Here is a 12,701-nt window from a genome sequence, read left to right on the forward strand (position 1 = left end):
CAGATTTGTGGTGATCTGACCACCAAGACATAGAGAGAACATAATAAGTGCAAGGGATATGGATAATTTTAGTTATTCATTAATTTATCATAAAAAATATAAGGATTGCATTTGTTATTGTATAGAGGGAATAAACAATATCGTAATGAGACCAAAATCAAACCAATCTAAGTAAAGAAACTTACACTATTTTGATGACTGTATTGATATGATCATGACCAGCTTTCTGTAGTTGTTGGACATTATCTTTTGAAACAAGACTTGAACCAGTCCTATCGCCCAGATACCCCTAATGATAATATAAGAAAATTGTGTTAAAAATATTAATAAAACAACCAATTTAATTCCATTCCGCTAGCTACAAATTGATCAACCTATGCAAAGACAACCATTGCTAATAAGTAGTGCTAAAGTAGTGTAGTAGAATAAAGAGAAAAAAATGCAATTTGTGTACCTTAGATACAATACACAAGATACTAAATCAAGTAATAGCTTCTTGAAGGCTGAGACAGCCATTCCTAATAAATCACAAGGATTATAAGAACAAAGTAGTGTGACATATATAAACAAATAGAATGTGTAATTGATAAAAGAAACGTACCTTTGTTAGTTGCTCCTATGAGCGATGGCTCTCTAGCCAATTTCTCAAAGAAATCAATCTGTGACGAAGTACTTGGCAAGCACTAACTTTTGTAAAGCTGCAAGTTCTCGTCTTCGAAAGCCAGCACACTCATCACATCATAGCTTAAGTTGTCAACATCGCCCTTATCTGACTGAGTAATGAGTAATTAGAAATTCCACAACGGGATTACGATACAACAACATGAAAACAATCCCCCACCCCCCACCCACCCACACACCACATGGTCGCGTCGCCAAAGTTCCCTCTGGCAACAAACACACGTAGATCGTCTCCTCTCCTCTAAAGTCCCCTCCGGCAGCCGCCACTTCCAGCATCGGCTGGTGCTGGAGACACTCGCTTCCATTGCCGTCAACATCGAGAACATTTGCTCCGAGGACGCGGCGCCAGGATCAGACCTCACGAGGTCCTTCCACCGCCATCGCCATCGAGGACATCCGCACCGGGTCCGCAGCGCCGGGGCTCCGCACTCCTAAGGTCTTTGCCTCCTTGAAAATCCAAACACCACACCATCAACCTCAAGGAGACAGGTATGGTCTTGGCCCTGTGAGCTTGATTGTGTTGTGCATTCTGCTTGCACTCCGATCCAAATCTTATTTAAGATTTAATTTAAATGATCGAATTGGCTTTGGTGCAATCTTTGATACTAAAAGAGTTGGACTCGTCCATCCTTTCTATCTAAAAGATTACAGCTCAAGTTTTAAGTTTTTCGAGTTATATGATGGAATGAGCCTGGCAATGAAAGGAGAAATATCCATCTAGATCATAAACAATCATGTTCAAGCATCAATTTTTAGTTATTTTCTAATGAAGCAATGACCTATATATTCAACAAAGTCGAGCTGGCCTAAAAAAGCAAAAAGAAAAACTAAACAAAACTAAAAAAAATCTCTACACAAAGAAGAAAAACAACTCATTTGGCCTCATCTATCTCATATCTACGGTTTGGTTTACTCCAAAATTTCATTTTTACTTAGGGTAAGGGGTTCCAAAATCAAAATCTAAGGATACATATTCATGGCTTTATGTGATGAGTACAAGGGTGGCCCGATATTCCGAAAGGTTCTAGTAAATCTCGATTTGGTGGAAACGAGACACAAATCGATGCGGCTTCCGAACAACACAATCCGAAACCCCGCAATCGCAACACCACGTCTCCTCTGGCTATCAACCGGCACTATGCCAGTTGACCTCGCCAAGAAGGCTAAGTCCTTTGCCTACGAATCGAAGAACACAAGCAAGAACAAGAAAGAATGCAACCAATTTGTAGCTGAAAGATTAATCTCACGAGTTAGGGTCTCACAAACCGATAAAACTGCAAAATTGTTCTTTACAGAATAATATAAGAAAAACCTGAAATCTAACGAGAGTGGTTGCGGCTGGATATATAGGTCTAAGGGTCGTCAGCACCCCTGGACGAGCCCCCCTAACGGGCTCAACAACGATACATGGCCCAACGGAACAAAAATGGTGACGCATCACCGAAACAGATTCTGGACGGTGACTTATTTCAATGTTTCCTGACGACTCATGGAATTTGGACCTCAAACAAACGCCATTGGTTTACTTATGAAATTATCTTTCCAACCATGGGTAGAACGTCGAAAACGGAGTCTAGATGCATCCTGGGCGTCCGTTTTACTTCTCGCTAGTCCTGGACTCTGAAACAGGCTCGAAGTCGACTCGGTTTGGGCCTCCTCCTTGACTTGGACGTCCTTGCTGGTCCTCCACGCCTCCAAGCCATCCCTTATGCATCCATTGGTCCTCTCCATGATTCCTAAGCACAATATAATCATTAGGTAGTAATCTATTCTTAAAATCATAAAAAGACTTGCTTAGAAACAAGCTCACCTGTAAATTTAATTGTCGTGCATGAGCTCTTATGATTGGACCTTGAATGTCCAGTGAAGGATCATCTTATGCATCCGAAGAAGTGATGTCCTCATCATCCTCCCCCTCTTGAATTGGGGTCATCCACGACTCAAGGTCATCATCTTCTCCCAAATATGGCTTCAAATCTGAAATGTTGAAAGAAGAACTAACCCCGAACTCGGGTGGCAACTCAAGTTTATATGCATTATCATTTATTTTCTCAATAACTTTATAAGGACCAGTAGCTCTTGGCATTAATTTTGACTTACGCAGCTCCAGAAATCTATCCTTTCTCAGATGTAACCATATTAAATCACCCGATTCAACTTTATTTTTTTCTACATTCACTACCAGAAATTCTATACTTTTCATTCATATTTTCAATATTTTCTTTAGTGGTTTCATGCAATTTATGAATAAATTCAGCACGTGCACTAGCATCACTATGTATTATTTCAGTGGTAGGTAAAGGCAAAAGATCAATAGGAGCATGAGGGTTAAAACTATACAGTACCTAAAAAGGACTTACCTTGGTCGTAGAATGTGTTAAAATGCTATTAAATGTACCATCTTAGAGAATCAATCCAAAATAACAAAAATGCTATCCCTCCCCCTCTTAGTCCTAGGCAATCCCAAAATAAAGTCCATCAAAATGTCCGTGCAAGGAATAGAAGGAACAGGAAGAGGCATACCATGTGGATTCAAGCGAGACTTAGCTTTTTGGCATGTGGTGCAGCGTGCCACGAACTGCTCAACGTCTCTCCTCATCTGTGGCCAAAAGAAGTGTGTGGCCAAAATATCCACCGTCTTCTTAGCACCAAAATGGCCTATCAGTCCTTCGCCATGGGCTTCCTGCAATAATAACAGACAAACGGAACCAACTGGAATGCATAGACGGTTAGCTCTAAACACAAAGCCATCATTTATCACAAACTTGTTCCATGTGCGACCCTCTTTACAATTCAGCAACACATCTTTAAAATCAAGATCAAGCACATATTGGTCTTTTATTGATTCAAGTCCAAAAATTCTACAATCAAGTTGGGATAACATAGTATATCATCTAGACAAAGCATCAGCAATTATATTATCCTTCCCTTTCTCGTGTTTGATAACATAAGGAAAAGATTCAATAAATTCAACCCACTTAGCATGTCTACGATTCAAATTGTTTTGAGAACGAAGATACTTAAGCGATTCATGGTCAGAATGTATAACAAATTCCTTAGGCCACAAATAAGGACGCCACATCTCTAAAGAACATACAAGTGCATACAATTCCTTATCATACGTAGAGTAATTAAGAACAGGGCCATGCAATTTTACACTAAAGTATGCAACAGGCTTACCATCTTGCATCAACACACCTCCAATACCAACTCCACTAGCATCACATTCTATCTCAAAAGTCTTACCAAAGTATGGAAGTTGCAGCAATGCCGCGTGTGTAAGCTTGTCCTTCAAAGTAACAAAGGAACTCTCTTGTGCTTTACCCCAATGGAACACCACACATTTCTTTGTCAACTCATGCAAGGGGGCAGCAATGGCGCTGAAATATTTGACAAAACGGCGATAGAAACCTGCAAGACCAAGAAAACTTATCACCTGTGTGATGGTTTGGCGTACCGGCCAGCTCTTTATGGCTTCAATTTTTGACTTGTCCACCTCAATTCACCTGTAGAGTAACAACATAGCCAAGAAAAGAGACTCGATCCGTGCAAAATATGCACTTCTCAAGGTTACCAAATAAACGTGCATCGTGCAAAGCATTAAAAACAACAGGTAAGTGATCCATATGTTCATCCAAAGACTTGCTATATATCAGTATATCATCAAAGTAAACCACCACAAATCGCCCAATAAAACCTCTTAAAACTTCATTCATCAATCTCATGAAAGTACTAGGTGCATTAGTTAAACCAAAATACATGACTAACCACTCATATAAACCGAATTTAGTTTTGAAAGTTGTTTTCCATTCATCTCCAAGTTTCATTCTAATTTGGTGGTAGCCACTACACAAGTCAACCTTAGTGAAAATTATAGAGCCACACAACTCATCAAGCATGTCATGAAGCCTAGGAATAGGATGACGATATTGAATAGTAATATTATTAATGGCTCTACAATCAACACACATACACTATGAACCATCTTTCTTAGGAACCAAAATCACAAGAACAACACAAGGACTAAGGCTTTCTGGTACATTTGCAGCCCGATGATAGTAATTGATACATTGCATAATCTTTTCAGTTTTCTGGATTCCATTTTTTTTTTCAAGTCAAATTTCTATCCGCTATAAATTGGAATCATGAATTAGTTTCCATACTTTTGTGAATAAACACGCAAACTTATTTCAAAAAAAAAAACTCGTTTGAAGAGACTACTGTATCGATACAGAAGTTGCTTCTCCACATAAAACAAAATAGATGTTGTGGTGATTCTTGTGGTTATCGGGTTATGCCTCATGATTCTGAGACATGGCTGTTTTCATATTTATCGCTACTAGTTGGTCGTCCCACAAAACCATATGCAATGCTAAGGCCTGGTTTAGTTTTCAAAAAATTTGAAGATTTTCCATCACATCGAATCTTTGTACACATGAATAGAGCATTAAATATAGATAAAAAAATTAATTGCACAGTTTACCTATAATTTGCGAGATGAATCTTTTAAGTCTAGTTAATTTATGATTAGATAATAATTATCAAATACAACGAAAGTGTTAAGTAACCAAAACCAAAAAAAATTAGAAACTAAACAAGGCTTAACTATATACTACGTCTCATATATGGATGGCATCATCTATTATTACCTAAAAAGTTGAAAAGTACATATAATTTCATTAAACAATATAAAATGGAAACCATAAATAACGCCCCTTTGCAGGACATTATGTGATGATTACCTATATCAGGGGTATCCTTCTCACGCGGATATTACACCCACAACTACGACTACGACCAAGTTCCAAATTCTACCTATCTAACCCTTGTAGGAACTTAGTTCCCAACTAGATCCCTTCTGAGTCAGGTTAGGTACATCTAGGGCCATGGGGCCCACCAAACAGACAGGAGACTTCGACCCTAGCTGGAGACTTCGACCCTACTACCCTACCACCAAAATCACCTGACTTGGAGCACTCAGCCCCGCACCACTCAGGGAGTCGGGGGACTCTCTTGAGGACCGATCTTTGTGTCTCTTTCCATCGAAAAGGTCAAAGCCTACTATATAAAACAGTCATCATGATGTGACATGGATATAGACATATAAGGCACCATAGTTTCGGTAGCTAAGATTACATATACGGTAGACTACTCTTTTTTCAAACACTAACTAGTTTGAATGGTATAGTACTACAGTCACTACGAGAAAACGGATATTCTTGGCGGCTAATAATTTTCTTGAGGGGTGGCATTGAACACTCAAGGAATATATCATTATCTTGGTGGTGGTAGGAAACCTCAACTGGAATGCATATTTACTTCTTGAGTGTTATCTCAAAAAAGAAATCACATTTTCTTTGGTAGTATTTGAAACCGTCATTATAATTCCATATATTTCTTGAGTGTTGTTACAACTTGCCAAGATAATTCCATTTTCTCGGGCATCGAAACCGGCAAGGTGTAATTCCATATTTCCTTGTGTTATTACAAAAATGACTAAGGTAATTCAAATTTTCCATGGGGGTAACTAGGAACAGCCAAGGAAGTAACAATTTCCTTATTTGCAAACCCTCAAGTAAATTATTGTAGTTGCCAAGAAAAAAGTGCTCATTTGCCCACCAATATAATAGACTTATTAGAAGCTTGTAGTTAGACATTACATTTTATAGATACAAACGCTCCCTTGACATGTTTGTATGGTATTTTCTTGGTACAGTAAGCCAATGAAGGGTATACTTTTGAGTTGTTGTATATGCAGTAGAGAACGTGTACTTGGTACTTAGCTTAAGATGTCTATTTAACTTTTATACCTACCGTGCAAATTTGCAATATACCAATATTGGATGAAGACAAGCTTATGCCAAAGTTGTAGAGCTCAAAGAGATCTTTTTTTTTGTGATTGGTGACTTTTCATTTGAAACCATTTAATGACCAGAAATATGGTTAACTTCTCTGCAGAGTTTCGAATTTTTCAATCGTTGAGATATGAAACTTTTAAATTCGAAGTTTTTTTATGTAAAATCATTTGGGGTCTCGAGTGTTAATTATAAGATTCACCAAGGTGAATAAAAAAAAGGAAAGAATCGTTTTCTTATTCAAAAAATGACTTTGGGTGGATTGGTAGGCGAAGTTCATGTATGGCAAATTTTTTTTTTACAAAGCCCCAATTTTTCCTACACGATGGAGCAGAATGGAGGATGAATTGTGGCCTTGTGGGTATGGCCAGCCGGCACAGCTTTGGTGGCATCTGAACTGAAGTCGGCCTTCTCTCTTGAATGCGGAGAACTAGAAGCGCAAATTGTGTAGATTGTTGGATGTCAACTTTTGAATAGTACGGTTGCTATGCCAATTCTGGACATGGTCGATCATCGTGCATGGGGATTGTAATTTGTAACCTAGTAGTAGGTAGAAAAAAATATTATTGAATGGCTGATAGATTTGGCTGATAAGCTTAATAAGGCCTGTTTAGATTTGAAATTTTTTGGCCCAAAGAGAAAAAATTTTGTGGAATTGGAGCGTGAGAACTAAACGGGGCTAAAAAATTTTGGGGGCTAAAATTTTAGGCTACAACTGTGCACGCACTCCCATAGAAGCTCACCAATGACAACTGCAACTGCATGCAGCCCAAGCTGTCATTGGTGGGCTTCCATAAGAGTGCGTGCACAGTTGCAGCCTAAAATTTTGGCTCCAAAATTTTTTAGCCCCGTTTAGTTCTCATGCTCCAATTCTACAAAAATTTTTCTCTTTGAGCCAAAAAAATTCAAATCTAAACAGGCCCTTAAACGAATATGCTGATACACATGGGTCTGTTTGGTTCCCCTTGCTAAATTTTAGCTAGGTAAAATTATTTTAGCTACTCTTAGATGACTAATAGAACTAAACTATTTTAGCTTCTTTTAGTCAATGTGTTTAGAACTTTACCTACTAAAGAAACTAAAGTTTAGCTATCTAAAATTTAGTTGGTGGAACAAACAGGGCCATGCCATGCGTGCCAAGATGAATTGGGTCGTGTCTGCAGACGCGATTGCGATTGCTTTTTGTGGCGGTGAAGCTTGCGACCTGACCAGTTCGTTGCTCGTGCGGCCCGCCTACAGACTTCACCGCGCACTACCGCACGAGTATTAGGCCTTGTTTAGTTGAAAAAATTTCGCGACATTGTAGCATTTTGTTTGTTTGTGGTAATTTGTCCAATTATAAACTAACTAGACTCAAAAGATTTATCTCGTCAATTCCGACTAAACTGTGCAATTAATTTTTATTTTTGTTTATATTTAATACTCCATGCATGCGTCTAAAGATTTGATGTGACGAGGAATCTTTAAAAATTTTAGGTTTTTGGGTGGAAGTAAACAAGACCTTAGTTATTATTAACAAGATTTTAGTTAATTTAATTATAAGCTAGCTGACACGCAGCAAACCAGAGAATGTGTCAACGCAGATTCTGAACTGTTTGGAAGACTGCTTGCTTATTCAATTCCTCATCTTCCTGCATCGCACACTTTATACGCCGGCCAATAATGAAATACATAATGCATAGCTGGAATTGGTTTCACAAAGAAAAAGAAAACAAAAGAAATGCAGCTGGAAGCAACGCACGCATGCAAATTATATAGCAGCATGCATTGTTGCCTCACACACTCCAACGACCTACTACAAAGCTAGCAGAGCTGCTTCCAAATGCATGGTGGGTAACACCTAGCAGCTCCTGTCGTTGCAAAATCAACATACACCGCGCTGTCTTAGAGCAAAGCTAATAATATATGCGGCTTTGCTAGTTATAAAGTTTCTTATAGCCTTCGCTTAGTTCATCCATATAATAATTAGCTCTCTAGTATTAACACATATAGTCAACTTGTAGCTCTCATAAAGTTTCTTGGTTCTTGTATCTAAACCAGCTGTAAGCTTAGAGTTTGCTTCTCCTCTCTCCCCTCCAAGTAAGCATTTAACCAACTTACGTACAACCTGTTATTGTGCACTTGCTCTTAATCAAACTTAAATCCTCTTTCTCTCCTTTTTTTTCTTCCCCCTTCGTTGATGAGTATAGTCCGGCTCCACTAGCTAGCCACCAAGCTCTGTTGCTTGAGCTTATCTATCCAATCTGCCAGCTATTCAACAGTGTTTTTCTATTACAACAAATCAGTGAACAATACTTTTAGCTATGACTTTTCACCAACTCCTTTAATCTAGGGCAAGAGGGCCGAACCAACGGCGGTGGGCGCGGTGAGGGCGAGGCACTGTCGGCCATGAAGTAGAGGAAGATGTTAGGCAGGGCAACTATAAGAGTGTCCCTATATGACTGTAAAAGCATGGTGTGGTCATGTCAAAATAAGGGTGGGCAGTGGCGATAGGTTTAATGACGAAGAGCCTTCAAATACAAAGTATGGATCGAGGGGGGACAACGTCACACACCATGAACGAGTAGTGTTAAGGAAGAAACGTAGCAAATAGTGGCGAATCTAGAAAAAAATAGATTATTACTTAGTTAGAACATAGATTATTACTTATATATATGTATAAGGGCCACTTATTGATTTCTCTAGAAGTCTATATGATGTTTCTACAGAGTCATTGATATCAGATGACATCAATACTTCTATAGTGGAACCCACTCCTAGGTAGCAGAGATAGAGGGAAGACAATATATATACTTCATTCGTTCTAGAAAAAATATAATTCAAGCACAATGTCATGTTTTAGTATTTTATTAAAATCTAACCTATTATAAATAAAAAATGTTACTTAATTCATAGTTACATGTTTTTACAGAGAACATAGAGGAGAGAGAGAGACGAATCTTGATCCAACGGTTGAAAACTCAGGTGTCCTTTAGCTCTAAAACCCTCCACCTCTGAGTCAGAGTGGACAAGTTCAAATAGTTTACTATCGTGACATATGTCGGACTGAAAAGGCCCTATGATGCATGCATGTTTTCTCTGACTCCGCCTTCATCCACTGTCAAAACTCAAAACACATAGCAACTCATGCATCACATCAAACGAAAATAACACTATCATGGCACCTGGTCTCAAGAAGTATTTTATTATTACCAATTCCACCCTATCTCGTTACACACTAAGACCTTGTTTACTTCGTCAAAAAATTTAGTTTCATCTACCGTAGTATTTTTATTTTTATTTGGTAATAATTGTCGGATCATAGACTAATTAGATTTAAAAGATTCGTTTTATAAATTATAGCTGAATTAGTTATTTTTTATTCTATATTTAATACTCCATAAATACATTCCAAAGATTCAATATAATAGAGAATTTTGAAAAAAAAATAGAAATTAAACAGGGCCTAAATACTATACATAACATATTCATACTAGAGAGCAGTGTAATGTGAAGAGCGTGAGATGAAATGACAGTTTCCTCCCTCCATCATTTGATCGTTTCTTCTTCGTCTTCTTCTTCGTCGCCGTCGTCACCACCTCACGCGCTGCCGCTCGATCTCATCTCCTTCCTCCGTCGTCCCTCTCGCCGTCTCCATCAACGCGGCTCCGTCGTCCTCACGCGCACACATATACATAAAAACATAAACGCTGGCAAGCATTCACTCCCTCCCACGCTAAAGCTGCCTGCTCCTCCATTTCGTCGCGTTGCCGTTGCCTCGCCTCGGCTCAGGCTCAGGCTCAGTCATCAGCGCCGCCATGGCTGACCGCGTCCACCCCATGCCATCTCCCTCCTCCTCCCCGCTTCCACCTCCGCCAGGGCGACGTCCACCCGACCACCATCACCAACAACCCTCCGTCGCCGACGACGACCCCGACCCCGCGGCGGCGGCGCCGGCCACGGAGACGACGCCGCTGCACCCGTCCTTCTTCCACGACGACCACCCGCTCGCGCTCTCGCCGCCGCCAGGCACGTACATCATCCAGGTACCCAAAGACCAGGTCCTCCGCTCCCCACCGCCAGACCGCGCGCGCCGCTACAAGAAGCTGTCCGGCCGTCCCGCGCGGCGCCGCCGCCTCCGCCGCGCGTGCTGCCTCGCCTGCGCCGCGCTCCTCGCCATCCTCCTCGCCGCCGCCGCCTTCGTGGGCGCCGTCTTCCTCATCTTCCGCCCACGCCCGCCGTCCTTCTCCGTGCCTTCCCTCGCCGTCCGCGGCCTCGACGCCCTCGCCTCGGCCTCCTCTCCGCCGCTCTCCCCTTCGCTCGACGCCGCCGTGCGCGCGGACAACGGCCGGAACGGGAAGACGGGCGTGGAGTACCGCGGCGGCGGCGACGTCGCGGTGTCGTACGCCGGGGAGCGGCTCGCGGCGGGGACGTGGCCGGCGTTCCGCCAGGCGCCGCGGAACGTGACGGTGGTCGCGGTGGCCATGCGTGGCCAGGGCGTGCGGCTCACGGACGCGCAGAGGACGCAGCTCGCCGCCGACCGGGCCGTGGCCGCCGTGCCGCTCACGGTGGAGGCGACGGTGCCCGTGCGGCTGCGGTTTGGGAAGGTGCTCCGGACGTGGACCGTCGACGTCAAGGCACGGTGCGAGGTGGCCGTCGACAGGCTGGACGGGAACGCCGCGGTGGTGAATAAGGGGTGCAGCGTCAGGGTAAAGCCGCTATGGTGGTGGTGGTGATCGCCGCCGGCGCCGGCGCCGCCGGCGGTCGTGTCCATACGCGTTGACGTTGTTAATGCCGCCTAATGTAAACGGCTAGTAATTATTGATTACAGTAATAATGCTCTAGCAGCGACGGTGCATTCTGCATTGAACAGAGATTACTTCTTGGAGTATATTTATTTACCTGTGAAGTAGTAAAATTGATTTGTACAAGAAGAAGGGATCCATTTTGGGGGAGTGTACTGACTGCTCCATCTGTTGCATATGACCATATGTAAAATGGTGAAATTATTGTAGATGACTTTATCCATTACTGAGAAAAGTAATTATTTTCAGATCATTTTGCTGCGTTATTGCTAATGAGATGAATATAGTACATCTCCAACAACTTGGTAAAATTCACTTGTCAAATCTTGAGTTATAGCAAGTTGCTAATTTGTTTAGCAAAAGAAAAAAGGATGTGTCTCCAATAAGTTGTTATTCTCACTTGGTAAAAATAGAGGATGACAGATGGGACCCGCTCACTTGGTAAAAGAATATGTGTCTCCAACAAGTTGCGCTCGGGATAGCAACTTGACAAATCTCGGCAATAGAAACCTCTGGATAGCAACTTGGAGAATTTAGCAAGTTGAGATAAGGAGTTGTTGGAGGAGGATTTTTATGCTTTTAGCAAATTTGGTAGAATAGTATGTTGAAATACCAAGTTGTTGGAGATGCTAATATAGAGTTATAGCTTATAAGTCACTTTATATGCTGAGGTGAAGAGAGAGGAGAAGTTTACTATAGATCTATATATACTGTTTTAGTTTACAATATTTTCATTTAAAGCCATCTTGATACCTATAATTAATTTAATTTTAGATTTAGAAATACAAATCCAAACATTGTATCATTTTTTAGCAACAGCCTCAAATGAAAAACTATAAACTACGAAATTATATATCTATTTTTTCTAAAATTTTTATCTTCATTTGAGTTCATACATAAAAGTTACTCCCTCAATTTCAAATTATAAGACTTTTGTTTTTTAGATACAGAATTTTTGTTATGCATTTAGATATACGCTATATCTACATAGCAGATAAATCAAAATGTCTCATAATATGAACATTGGGGGTATAATTTTTTAAGATAAGCTGGAAGAAAAACGAATTATCTGCTAATTCAAACGGCGGTAACAAAATTCTATCAGCTCAATCGGCGGCAGTAATATAGTTTTATAATTCTTCGATTCAGACAAACAAAGTTATAAAATAAAAAAAATTCTTCCGATCCGGTTCTAAAAGCAAATGGGCCTCGTATAAAATAAAATGGGCCTGCTCTTATGGAATATATATTTAATCCCTAATGCAATCTTTTTTTTTTTGGAAAAGGCAAACCTTTCTAATCTGCGGAATGGAAAAAGTTCTCTGATTCGGCCGTGCATCCGGAATGTACTGGGCCGCCAGGCCTACTAATCTGGACTCTT

The 12,701-nt window shown here is 40.8% G+C and overlaps 1 protein-coding gene across 1 annotated transcript; it reads left to right on the forward strand.

Annotated features, from left to right (window-relative positions):
• Window positions 10,093-11,408, forward strand: LOC8071437 (NDR1/HIN1-like protein 13). Its single transcript, XM_002441698.2, has one exon. The coding sequence runs from the start codon at window positions 10,334-10,336 to the stop codon at window positions 11,249-11,251; it is 918 nt and encodes a 305-aa protein (XP_002441743.1). The 5' UTR covers window positions 10,093-10,333; the 3' UTR covers window positions 11,252-11,408.

The sequence above is a fragment of the Sorghum bicolor genome, chromosome 8 (genome assembly GCF_000003195.3).
Source record: "Sorghum bicolor cultivar BTx623 chromosome 8, Sorghum_bicolor_NCBIv3, whole genome shotgun sequence".
Classification (NCBI taxonomy): Eukaryota; Viridiplantae; Streptophyta; class Magnoliopsida; order Poales; family Poaceae; genus Sorghum; species Sorghum bicolor.

Coding starts and splice junctions, on each gene's coding strand:
- LOC8071437 (XM_002441698.2), top strand. CDS start 10,334: ATGGCTGACCGCGTCCACCCCATGCCATCTCCCTCCTCCTCCCCGCTT.